The sequence below is a fragment of the Muntiacus reevesi genome, chromosome 20, assembly GCF_963930625.1.
Source record: "Muntiacus reevesi chromosome 20, mMunRee1.1, whole genome shotgun sequence".
NCBI classification, from domain to species: domain Eukaryota; kingdom Metazoa; phylum Chordata; class Mammalia; order Artiodactyla; family Cervidae; genus Muntiacus; species Muntiacus reevesi.
The window spans coordinates 14,741,139-14,754,013 of NC_089268.1; the positions used below are offsets into that span (position 1 = coordinate 14,741,139).

Below are 12,875 nucleotides of genomic sequence, written 5' to 3' on the forward strand. Positions count from 1 at the left end.
AACCTCCCAGATGTTTGCTTGTTAATCAACATCGGCTTTTCTCAAATTTTTTTTTTTAATCTCAAGACCACTTTACAAAATGATCAAGGACCCCAAATAGCTCTTACTTTTATGGATTATGTGTATGAGTGCTCAGTCATGTTCGACTCTTTGTGACCCCAAGGACCGTGGCCCGCCAGGCTCCTCTGTTCACGGAATTCTCCAGGCAATTATACTGGAGTGGGTTGCCATTTCCTTCTCCAGGGGATCTTCCCAACCCAGGGATCAAACCCGTGTCTCCTGCATTGCAGGAGGATTCTTTCCTGCTTGAGCCATCGGGGAAGCCCATATATAGATCATAATGACTGATATTTAATATACTATAAATGTAAACTAAAATTAAAATAATATATTAATTTATTGTGAAATAACATTAATAAACCCATCACATGGTAGCATAACATTTATATTTAAAAAATAAGTGTATTTTCCAAAACAAGACCATTTGAAGAGAAAGTGAGGGCTTTGTACACCTCTTTAATGTCTGGTCTACTAGCAGACAGCTGGACCCTGGTATCTGCTGGTACATCCCGTCTGCGGTGACACCACAAGTCATGCAGCCTTTAGACACTCCTTAGTGAGGGCGAGTAAAAAGTCAAATGATGTGTTAGAATTGCTACGAAAAAAAATTAGCTTCATGGACCTCCTAAAGGGAGCTCAGGAGCCTTAGGGGTCCCAGACCACACTTTGAGAAGTGCTGATGTTAATAAATTTTTAATTGTGGTAAAATTTCTGGGCAGTCTGAAAGTCCTGTAAGACATCCTCCTTCTTCAAGCAAGAAGATAGGCAGGCCATCCAGGGCCTCCTCTTTCCTGTTCTCAGTCTCTACCCCTCATTACTGATGGTGAGCTTCACCTGAGTCCAAGAGTGGGCTGAGGCAATTTTAGCTTTTCAACTAAAAAGTGAGAGGCTGATGCCCTCATGGAGGTATTTCTCTGGTCCTGTGTCTCCCCTGTCCGGCGTCCCTGAGTCTGGGAGACGTGGCTGCCTGGGCTATAGTCTTCCCACCTACAGTCAGTGCCCCCGGCAATAAAAAACATTTCCTTCCTTCTTAAAACAGTTTTTGCTTCTGATGTGTAGGTGGGTACCAAGAATTTGGCTAAGATACTGATATCAGTGACTTCACATAGAGATGTTTCTAGTCAGGAGAGAGAAATGTTTTTAAGTGGATAGGTATTATGAGTCCATACTTTGTGTGGTCCATTGTAAACGATCAGAGGACAGATGAGGCATAACACCCGTCTTCAACGATATTTAAAAGCTGGCATGTGAAAGTGAGATAAAATGCATTCTCTATAACTAGACTGCAGGTTTGTACTACCAGAGGAGAGTTTCAAGACATTGGGATAATTTGAGCTGCTTGGGGTTAGTCAGGACTATCTCACCAGAATCTCTGTTCTGTCATCACCTCAGCAGAATCTGAGTGGGAGGGGTGTCCCTAAATGTATTATTTGATGGGAGGGAGTTTGTACTAAGAGACATCTAAAGCAGCCTCCTCTTCCAGGATTACTTACTTTTTAGTGTCCTTTTACAGAAGAGATGTATTCTTAAAAATGTGGCTGTAAGGTCCATTTAGTTAATTGAAACATAATTACAGTATTGACTTAAAAACATATTACTGTAGAAAAGACTAACTGGTTTCAGAAATATAAAAATTCTATGTAAGACTATAGCAAATATTTTACTTATTAATAAAAAGACAATTTTAAGCTGAAACAATAATGATACTGAAAGTAAAATCAGTTCTGATTTTAGATTTTCTAGAATCTAAGTTTTAAGACACATTAAGCACGTGTCTGTTATAAGAGAAGTTTCTCTTTTAAAACCCTAAGTGTCGGGCAAGGTGATTTGTTGGGGCTGTTACCATATCAAAGCTACCTGGGCTATTGATTTCATCGTGAAGCCAACACCTGGACTTGATTTCTCACTTGCATTGGTTGCAAAAGTGTTTCCATAATCTTTTTCTTTAAAATGTTAATTTCCATAACATAGTCATGATCTAGGCTATTTAGCCACTGGAGGCTGAAGGGCTCAAGATGAGAACAGACCAATGGAGCCTGCAAAACTATAAGTTCTGGAACCGGGAATTTAGGTGACTACCTGAAGGGTTGGTTTGTCAGACTGGCATACCTCCACGGGCACGTTTAGGGGGCTTCCCAGGTGGCTCAGTGGTAAAGAATCTGCCTGCCAATGCAGTAGACCCAGGAGACTCAGGTTTGATCCCTGGATCAGGAAGATCCCCTGGAGGAGAAAATGGCAACCCACTACAGTTTTCTTGCCTGGAAAGTCCCATGGACAGAAGATCCTGGTGGGCTATAGTCCATGGGGTCACAGACAGTTGGACACAACTGAGCGACCGAGCGTGCACGCTGGCATGTTTAACTCGGATTTCAAGATCACTTGCTCAACCTGTGCAGGTAGCCCCATCCAGGTGTTCAGTTTCTCATCACTGTTCCCCTCTTGTCCCTCACACACTGGAAGTGGCCCAGCTGCAGTTAATCAGAGATGGCCATTGCTGAGTAGGAAACGTGGGCACCGTGCCAGAACACCTGTTCTATAGCGTGAGGCGGGAGGGCAGTCCAGGTGAGCCTGGAGCCCATCTGTCTCTAGTTCCCCATGACTCAAGACGAGGCAGTGGGCCTCTGAGAGTGCTGCAGTTTCCTGGCTTTCTGGTGACTCTGTGGGCCGGTGCCTCATTCCCAGCGTCCCTCCTACTCCATGTATCTGTCCTCACCCCTCCTGTTCTGGCATTTCTTTGATTGTGGCCAGCAGAAAGTTCAGATCTCTCAAGAGTTCTTGCCAGTATTCATAGTCAGTCTTTTCTGAGGCATATGTCACTAAATTGAAATGTGTATATGTATTGGCCTATTTCCCAATAATTGTTATATTTTATTGTTCCTGTGACCAGATGCTTTTATATCGATCTCTTCAAAATGGCCAATAAATTATATACCAGAAGGAAAAAATGACAGGTGCTTTATGGCCCTCCCACAAAATCAAATATTTTCATTGATTAGATTATGAAAGGCTCTCTTTAGTCACCCTAGCCAGAGCAACAACAGGATACTGCAGCCAATTATATTTATTGGTAACTGCTCTGTAAAGATTTTGGCTGTATTCACTTTCTGTGACATTTCTAATAATGATTCTACAAGCACTATGAGAAAAAGTATTCCAGACTGTACTCTTACAAAGGTTAAATTGCAAAAGAATATTTAACTGACACTTTAGTACTTAATCATTTGAAAGGGGAAAAAAAGTAAAATTTTATTTTAGCTTTTTAAAGTACTTTTCCAATTATCAACTAAGTACGATCAGTAGGAAATAAAAATCATTTTCGTTGAACAGTAGTTTTTGAAGCCCAGAAAATGGGAAATTTAATGGCGAATTTGGTTCTGCAAGAGATATTTTAGAGTTCATTTGGGCTTGTAGAGATACATCCAGAGGAAAAAGAAACTAGGGAAAGGAGGGATCCTTGGAAAAGAAGGGGCAGATAATTATTTTTTTCATCTCCATTATTGTATGCTTCGTGTTAGGTGAAAGCTCGTTTGATGAAGATGGGGCATCTTAATTCAATGAACATATTTCTCAGACAAGAAATTGACAGAATGCAAAAAGTCATTTCAATACTTCGAAGTAGCCTGAGTGATCTAAAATTGGCCATTGAAGGCACGATCATTATGAGTGAGGTGAGCTGTGACCATCTCAGTAGCCGTTTCCCTCTTTTGTTGAATTTTCTTATTCTCAGATTTTAACTCTGTCTTTTTTCCAGAACTTGAGAGATGCTCTGGACAACATGTATGATGCCCGTATACCCCAGATCTGGAAAAGAGTGTCCTGGGACTCATCCACACTGGGCTTCTGGTTTACTGAACTTTTGGAAAGAAATGCTCAGTTTTCCACCTGGATATTTGAAGGGAGGCCCAATGTGTTCTGGATGACTGGTTTCTTCAATCCCCAAGGTAGGTGTTCCTAGGACTGTAGGATAACTTGGAAGTCGTGAGTGGTTGTATGTAGCACTGTGTGATAAATGTATGTTACACAGAACAGTATAGAAGTACAGCTTGCTGCATGCTGGAATCATGCTTTCAAAGGTGTAGACCAACAGATGGACCTTCTATATTTGTTTTACGAATTCAGTCTGAAGTTCTGTCTGCCATGCTGCTTCCACAATATTGGGGCAAAATTCCATTTTTCTTCTCACCCACTTAAGCAAACAAGTCTGTGCTTAGAACAGTGTGAAATACTGAAAAGGTTTTGTTCAAACATTAGTTTTTAAATGTTTATGAAAGTGACAAAAATGAAGCACCAGAATATGCAAAGGAAAATGTTCCTAAGGCTCAGAAAATTAGGCTGATTTTAAAAATGACTGTGTGGCAAAAGTTTTATTCAGTGAACTTCCAGAGTCTGTCCCTGCTTGCTTGTTTTTTTTTCCCCTCCCCTGAAAAAATGCTTTGTGATCCCACTACATATATTCCTTCATTATAGAAATATTTACTTAATAAGTTTCAGACTAGATCTCATAGAGTTCATAAAAGTTCAGAAATGCAACAATTTTTTTTTCTTACTATGACATGGATAGTTTTTTCAAGTAACTCTTGGCAAGAATGAAGAGCCACTGGGTTCTTTACAGTTCAGCACTTTATAGGCCCATTAGTATTACAATTTAAGAAGTATTCACACTTACAAATTTAAGATGTACTACCGTTCCTCTGTAAGCAATTTCACAGACACTCACATCGTTACTCTCAGCAGTATGGTTGAATCTCATAAAATAATATTAAATGAAGGAAGTCAAACAGGACACATTATAATGTATGTATACCATATTCTTTGTGATGTATGTATATTGTATGATTCCATTTATGCAAGGAACCAAAATAAGTAAAATAGATCCAAGGCTTAAAAGTCAGAATAGTGGTTACCCTTGTGGGAATGGGCAGTGATTGCCAAAGAGTACAAGGGGGTTCAAGGGGTCTGGGAATGTTCTACTTCTTGACCTGGATATTGGTTACAGGGCTACATTCCCTTGGTGAAAATTTATCAAGCTTTATACTTTTGAGTTGTGCATTTTTCTTTGTATAAATGATACTTAATAAATAGTAGACATTTATTTGTTCTCTGTGTACATGCATTCACTCAGTTCATGAATTTTCAAGTGCCTTAACATTTTCTAAATTTAAAACATTGATCATGGTGGTTTTTAGGCACTTAGCAAATTATATTGGGTTGGCCAAAAAGTTTATTCAGGTTTTTCTGTACCATCTTATGAAAAAACCCAAACGAACTTTTTGGCCAACTCAATACATGGCACATTATTATGTCGATAGACTTTAGATTTGTGAAGAACAGCCCCAAGATTTCACTTATCTGTTTTTCTCCCAGAATTCCCATTGAATTTTGGGAGGAAAGAAATTTTTATTATGGTTCTCAGATTCTTGTGTCTACTTGCGAGTCTCTTTCCTCCATACCAGCCCTCGATTTGAGTAAGCTGTCACCAGGTGATTCCCAGCTTGGGAGCTTAAAGAAATAACATTTAACTTGATTAGGATTGTTCAACCATCTTGCATTTGCCAGCCCATCCGCTAGGTGCTTTCAATAGAGAGAGATTTGAGACCTGATTCCTGCCCCAAAGGAGCCCATAATCTGGTCGGTAGGACAGAAACATGAGCAACTTTAACAGAATGTGGTAAATGCTCCATCCGAGTGAGAGCCAAGTGCCTCAGAGGCTCAGAGGACAGAGAGGTACCTTTCCCTGAGGCTAGGCTTGAGAAGAGCTGCACCCGGGACCAGTGAGTGGAGTTTGCAGAGGCAGAGGCTGGAGATAAGAGCATCCCGGACGGAGACCTGAGCAGAGGCAAGGCATGTCCAGGGAGAGAAGACCAGTGTGGCCTGAGCTCAGAAAGCAGGAGCAGGGGCGTCGGGGGGTGAGGCTGGGGTGTGAGGTCTTCCGGGGGAGTTTGGGCTGCATCATAAAGGCAACAGGAGGCGAAGATAGAGTGTAGACTGAAAGAAGGACGTCCACAGCAAGGAGAGTCTTATCAGGTCCAAGGGAGACAGCCTGAGACCTTGACCAGGTGCAGAGGAGGAGGCAGATCTGCTGGAGTGATGAAATGGGGGTCTTTGAGAGAGTAGGAAGTGGCAGCGGCTGAGGCTGAAGGCCAAGCACAAGACCGGGAGCCTTAGGAGAGGGTCCGCCTGGGAGGATGGGCAGGGAGCCTGTGCAGGAGGGACATCCAGGCGGGCAGGTGTGCCGGCAGACTTCAGTGATTAGGAAAAAAAAAAAAAGGTGAGATCGCTAAGTCTATTTTTAACATTTAGAAGCCAAGGGAGCAGGGTTGATTTATCCATGGCTTTCCACGGACATAGATGGATAAGTCGTATATCACAGCACAGTCTCTTTGAGCAATTGCTTTTTTCCATTAGAAATGTGACTTTCAATATCAACATTTTAATATAAACTAATGTTTGTTACTATTTATTAAGAAGTATTACAAACCAGAGCAACATTTAAAGAAATATAAATACAAATCAGTTTTCTTATTTGCCTTGTTAATAACACTGATCCTTTCTATTTTTTTTTTTTTCTTCATTTCTGTTTTTAAACTGAACTTGGATTCCTTCTCTCATGGATCTCCATGTCTCTGAAAGTCTTGCACTTTTTCAAACATTCTACCTTTATACAGCCTTGCTTTCTGTTTGTAGCACAGAAGAGTGGAAGTCAGATTTCCCTACCTACCAATCACTTCTCTGCTTCCTTTGCCTTTTCTTGACATGGGAGACAAATCATTTTCAGTTGCATCTTACCTGGCCGAATCAGAGAGGTTGCAGCAACCCCACGCATGTTCACAGGCAGTGTGCAAGCAGATAAAGACCTCTCCAGGTGGAAGCTTCTCTGCTCACAATCTGACCTCAGTGATTGATTTCTCGACATGGTGTAACTCCTGGGTTTTATATCGTCTAACCCAGTCCCCTTCCTTGAAATAATTTTTTGGCCCAAAAGATTTAAGTAAATTATTTTTCAATGGCTATTTTTTTTTAAGATTTTTCTTTTGATGTGGAACATTTTGAAAGTCTTTATTGAATTTGTTACAATATTGCTTCCATTTCATGTATTGGCTTTTTGGTTGCAAGGCATGTGAGATCATAGCTCCCGGACCAGGGATCAAGCACACACATCCCGCATTGAAAGACGAAGTCTTAGCCACTGGATTGCCAGGGAAGTCTCTAAGTAAATTCTTTAAAGAAACCACAGTTTAAGTAAAACCCAGTGCCATTTGCTAAGATGCCATAGTTTTCTCAGAAATATATATAGTCAAAATTACCTAGATTGTAGAATACTTGAAAATGTTTCTTTCACCTCTGAACATTTGTCTTGTGTTCTTGTAATGTTACCTGGCATCTGATACTGTCTGATGTGTGCTTCCCATCATGCCCCTGTGAGCGCCCCTTGGGCCTAAGTGATGCTGCAGGGACAGGTGGTGGGCCTCATTTGCTTCCCCCCTCCCCGCCCCAGTCTGTGTCTGAGCTCACCCTGTTTGTAGCACTGTTCTGTCTCTGTGTGGTGGTCAGATATTTTGTCCTATTGAAGAGGCTGTCAGCCAGCCACTCTGGAACTAATCTCGTGTGTTCAGCCCCCTTCACAATCATTTCTGTAGCAACTGATGAGCTCAATCAGGTGGCAGTTAGATTTGATTATTAAAGTGGTCAAGCTCTCTGTGCCCATGACCCTGTGACATTTGTTCAAAGGCCCAGCTTTGGGCATTTCGTGGAACAGCCTCCCAGTGGATTACTCAGGCTCAGGAGAACCTTGTGCTCCACTGGGGCTTCCCAGCAGTAACTGGCATGCACACGCACACGTATCATTTAAGACTGTGCTGCTCACTGTTTATAATAGCCAGGACATGGAAGCAACCTAGATGTCCATCAGCAGATGAATGGATAAGGAAGCTGTGGTACATATACACCATGGAATATTACTCAGTTATTAAAAAGAATTCATTTGAATCAGTTCTAATGAGATGGATGAAACTGGAGCCCATTATACAGAGTGAAATAAGCCAGAAAGATAAAGAACATTACAGCATACTAACACATATATATGGAATTTAGAAAGATGGTAACGATAACCCTATATGCAAAACAGAAAAAGAGACACAGATGTACAGAACAGACTTTTGAACTCTGTGGGAGAAGGTGAGGGTGGGATGTCTCAAAAGAACAGCATGTATATTATCTATGGTGAAACAGATCACCAGCCCAGGTGGGAGGCATGAGTCAAGTGCTCGGGCCTGGTGGGCTGGGAAGACCCAGAGGAATCGGGTGGAGAGGGAGGTGGGAGGGGGGATCGGGATGGGGAATACGTGTAACTCTATTGCTGATTCATGTCAATGTATGACAAAACCCACTGGAAAAAAAAAAAAAAGACTGTGCTGCTCAGCGTTCTCGAAGGATTATGTGGTCTTCTGTTCCCACAAGGGTACCTTTTCAGAGCATCATGTACACATGACTTAGATTCTGATTTGTGTGTGTCTGTGTCATAGGTAGGCATGTGTTTAAACTCAGAGATTATAAGCGGACATGCGCTTGACTTCAAGCCGAGGAAATTGCCTGCCTTCCAGAACCTTTTAATTGATAACCTCGCTTTGCCATTCAGTGTGGTCTGACTCACAGGTGCTGCAAACGAAAGGGAGGCCGAGGCTGGACGTGCTGTCTGGGCCTCACCCCTCTGTGTGAGGCTGAACCCTGCGCTGTCACTATTTTCCCAATGTTGAACTCAATCTGGAGCGTGATGCCATTTGGATGCCGAACTGCTCTAGCTTTTCTGCTTTGTTCTTTAGTGTCCTGACAAGCCGGACCAGGTCTCTTGTAGCAGATACCAGCAGCAATTTAGTATTCACTACTACAAATCAAGATTTTCAGTTAGAAGGGAGTCTACTGGAGCAAGGAGATGGACAATTTTTGTCCTGTTATCTTTTGTTCCTGTTACCTTTTGTTCCTATAACCTCTTGCCTGTGTGTTTGTTCTTTTTTAAAAAAAATAACGTATTCGTTTATTTCTGGTTGTGCTGGGTCTTCGTTGCTGCATGCGGGTGTTCTTAGTCGTGGTGAGTGGGGGCTACTCTCCTTTGGGGTGCACAGGCTTCTCATTGCGGTGGCCTCTCTCGTTGCAGGGCACGGGCCGTAGGCGCTCGGGCTTCAGTAGTTGCAGCACACAGGCTTCGGTCGTTGTGGTCCATGGGCTTTAGTTGCCCACAGCCTGTGGAATCTTCCTGGACCAGGGACCAAACCTGAGCCCCCTGTGCTGGCAGGCGGACTCCTATCCACTCTCCAGGCAAGTCCTGTGTGTTGGTTCTTAGGGCAACATTGGCAGCTGCCAGCAATTTCTGAATGCTTATCTTGAAGATAGTCATAAAAGCTTGATGTTTGTTGGGCAGAAGAGTACAGCAGGGTTATTAGTAGAACTTTAGGATTGGAAGGGACTGGGGATTTTTTCTAATCTTATAACAATCCCAAGTCTGCCCCAGAGCTACCCCTAACATCTGAGGAAATCTGGGCAAAGGGTTGTCAGGGTTCCAGACCTCAGTCTGCATGAGAGCACTCACTGCCCTGACCCTGAATCCCAGAACCAGAGAAGGACTGTGGACACCTTAGAAACACCTCCAAGTGAATAAAAGCCCATCCTTCTCACCTTTGTGGGGGAGGGGCTTGAAGCGCTGGCTTCAGCCTCAACCACATCCCTCATGAGTCCAGTCTGCCCACGGTCACCGTCCTTACCAACCCTCTAGTTCCTCGTCATTCGGCTGGCTTCATCACCACACTGAAACTGCTCTCTCCAAGGCCACCAGGTCTAGTGGTCCTCCTGCTGGCTTCATTTCACACCTTGGCTTCCATCCATCACCTGCCTCGGTTCTCCCCCCACCTCTCAGAGGGCTGCTTCTCAGCCCACTTTGTGGGCTCTTCTCAGGCAAGTTCTGCCCTTGGCCCTGGTCCCTTCATTGATGACCTCAGTCATTCTCACAGATGCAGTTGTTTCTGTCTACCTATGACCGACTCATCAAAAGTCCCAGTGTTAGCTTCTGAGTCTTACTTCCAACTGTCACTGTGAACTATTCCATCCTCTGTAAACCTCACCAGGACCACTATCTGTCCATCTTCCCCCTAAACCATCCTCACCAGGACCTGCACTGTTTGCTTGTACATGCCCACCCTCCAGATCACCCTGACTCTTCTAAATAGTCCTTCACATCCTAACAGCTTGGAAGAGGGAAACCAGAAATGCATAGTGTGGTGGAAGATGGGAGGGGATGGAAGGAAAGAGTGACAGATGCTGCCAGAGGTCAAGTAAAGTAGGGCCCCAAATAGCCAGAGAGCCTTATCAACTAGGAGAGTGCCGGTGAGAGAAGTCTCAGTGGAGTGGGTGGGGAGGTGGAGGAGTCAGATTTCAGGGTGAGTGAGAGACCAGAAAATGGGGAGACAGAGAGTGAGGATGGAGGGCATGGAAACTTCCCTTGAGGAATTGGACTTGGAAGAGAAGAAGGGAGTTGGAGGAGCAGTTGTCAGAAGAAAAAACACTTTATTCCGTCTTTTAATGGTAGGACAAGCTTGAGCCTATTCAAATACTGGTGGGAGGAAGCCAGGAGAGAGAGAGAACAAAGATACCACAAGGGGGCGAAAGAAGCAGAAGGCATGGTTCCCCAAGTGGAGGGATGCACCCCGCCCGCTGTAACAAGGGAACAAGGAAGGAATGAGCCAAGGAGCCAATGAGCTTGCTGGATAGTGGCAGGAAGTTAAGGGAATTCCCATCTGATGTTTTCTATCTTTCCCTTGACTGAGGAGGCAAAGTGATCTCAGGAGCAGGGTGTTAGAGGAAAGATTTAAGAGTGGCAGATGTTTGAGAAAGAGGGCTAAGGAGGACAGGACTGCTAGATGGCTTAGACGATCCCATCAAGGCTAGTGGTGGCTAAACCGTGGTGGCAACTGTGTGCTGACCTCGGTCTTGCTCAGCAGCCTGGAATGGGTTTAAGAAGAAGGGCACCTGGACTTGTTTAGCAGTTTAGCACTGGAGTTCTGCTGGGTGAGTGATGGAAAAGACGGGTCTAGACTAAATAGGGGAAGAAGTGAAGAAAAGGGGGTGGAGTTGAGGAGCAGGTCTTTAGAACTGAGAGGTCAAGATGCTGAGTGGGATACTGAAGAGACCCAGAAGGCGGCAGGAGGCTCCGTGAATGGCGACCTGTGGGGAGGTGGTCCCTTGGCAGGGACAGTGAGGAGAGGGGCATGTGGATGGAGGGGGATTGTCCAAGCAGCAGAGATTCTCATCCAGGGTGGAGGGGCAGTTGGGGGAGGACAGGGTCTTCAGGGTTGAGCCAGCCTCCAGGAAGGGCAAGAAGATGGAGAGAATGTTCTGTGCAGACATGGAACATGGGAGGGTCTGCTAACCGCAGACCCACTCCAGCGGGAAGAGTGTAAATGCTGGGGAGGGGGCAGAGAGGTGTGAGGTTGGGTAAAGGGAGAGGAAGCATAGAGGAGCAGAGAAGGGGCAGGGAAGGCACAGCAGCTACAGATTTACAGAATTACGTTTTGGCATGTGAGACCCAGCAGGGTTAGCTGATCCCAACCTGGCCAAGAGAATTAGCCCCAGTGCTCCGGCTTGTACTCCGCATCCTGGATTAACAGCATTTTAGAAGATATATGCATATCAGGGGACTCTGGAAAGACTCAGCTTGCATTACTGATAGCCTTCCTCATATTTCGCTTGTATCATAGGGCATGTCTTTTCCCACTTACCAAATTGTTCTGCAAACAGATATGCGTCCATGATCTCTTATTGGCCTGTCATACAGATATTTTTTACAGAGCAGAGGTTCTCAATCCTACCCACACAGTAGAATCATGTGGGGAGGTTTTAATACATGCTAATCCCTGGGGGCCCAAATCAGTGACTTCAGAACCTCTGGGGCTGAGTTCACCCAGTTCAGTTCAGTTCAGTTCAGTCGCTCAGTTGTGTCCGACTCTCTGCAACCCCATGAATTGCAGCACGCCAGGCCTCCCTGTCCATCACCAACTCCCAGAGTTCACCCAAACTCATGCCCATCGAGTCAGTGATGCCATCCAGTCATCTCATCCTCTGTCGTCCCCTTCTCCTCCTGCCCCTAATCCCTCCCAGCATCAGGGTCTTTTCCAATGAGTCAGCTCTTTGCATGAGGTGGCCAAAGTATTGGAGTTTCAGCTTCAGCATCAGTCCTTCCAATGAACACCCAGGACTGATCTCCTTTAGGATCAACTGGTTGGATCTCCTTGCAGTCCAAGGGACTCTCAAGAGTCTTCTCCAACACCACAGTTCAAAAGCATGAATTTTTCATCGCTCAGCTTTCTTCACAGTCCAACTCTCACATCCATACATGACCACTGGAAAAACCATAGCCTTGACCAGACGGACATTTGTTGGCAAAGTAATGTCTCTGCTTTTTAATATGCTATATAGTCAGTCTTAAAGTATCTTTTGGTCGTTCTAAGGTGTGAGGAACCTGGGCATTAAACCATTGCTATGCGGTATGTGGTCCAGCAGCCAACAGGAGCAACATCACCTGGGAGCTTGATAGAAATGAAGATCCTCAGGACCTACCCTCAACTTACCTACTGAATCAGAACCAGCATTTTAATAAGCGATCTTTCCCTTGGCGTTAGCAGTGAACTTTGAGAAACCCTGCCTTAAAACAGTACTGAAGCATGGTCCCACCTCTGGATATTCGATTTAACTTATCTGGGCTATGACCAGGGAATTGGAAGTTTCAAAGTCTTCCCAGATATTTTTCATTTTCAGCCAAGATTAAGATC

The 12,875-nt window shown here is 44.3% G+C and overlaps 1 protein-coding gene across 1 annotated transcript in view; it reads left to right on the top strand.

Moving 5' to 3' along the window:
- Nucleotides 1-12,875, top strand: part of DNAH8 (dynein axonemal heavy chain 8) — a 315,169-nt gene that overhangs the window by 294,426 nt on the left and 7,868 nt on the right. The window contains exons 86-87 of the mRNA XM_065912223.1: nucleotides 3,576-3,728; nucleotides 3,812-4,001. Coding sequence (XP_065768295.1) covers nucleotides 3,576-3,728; nucleotides 3,812-4,001 — 343 coding nt within the window. The remainder of the gene's footprint in view (nucleotides 1-3,575; nucleotides 3,729-3,811; nucleotides 4,002-12,875) is intronic.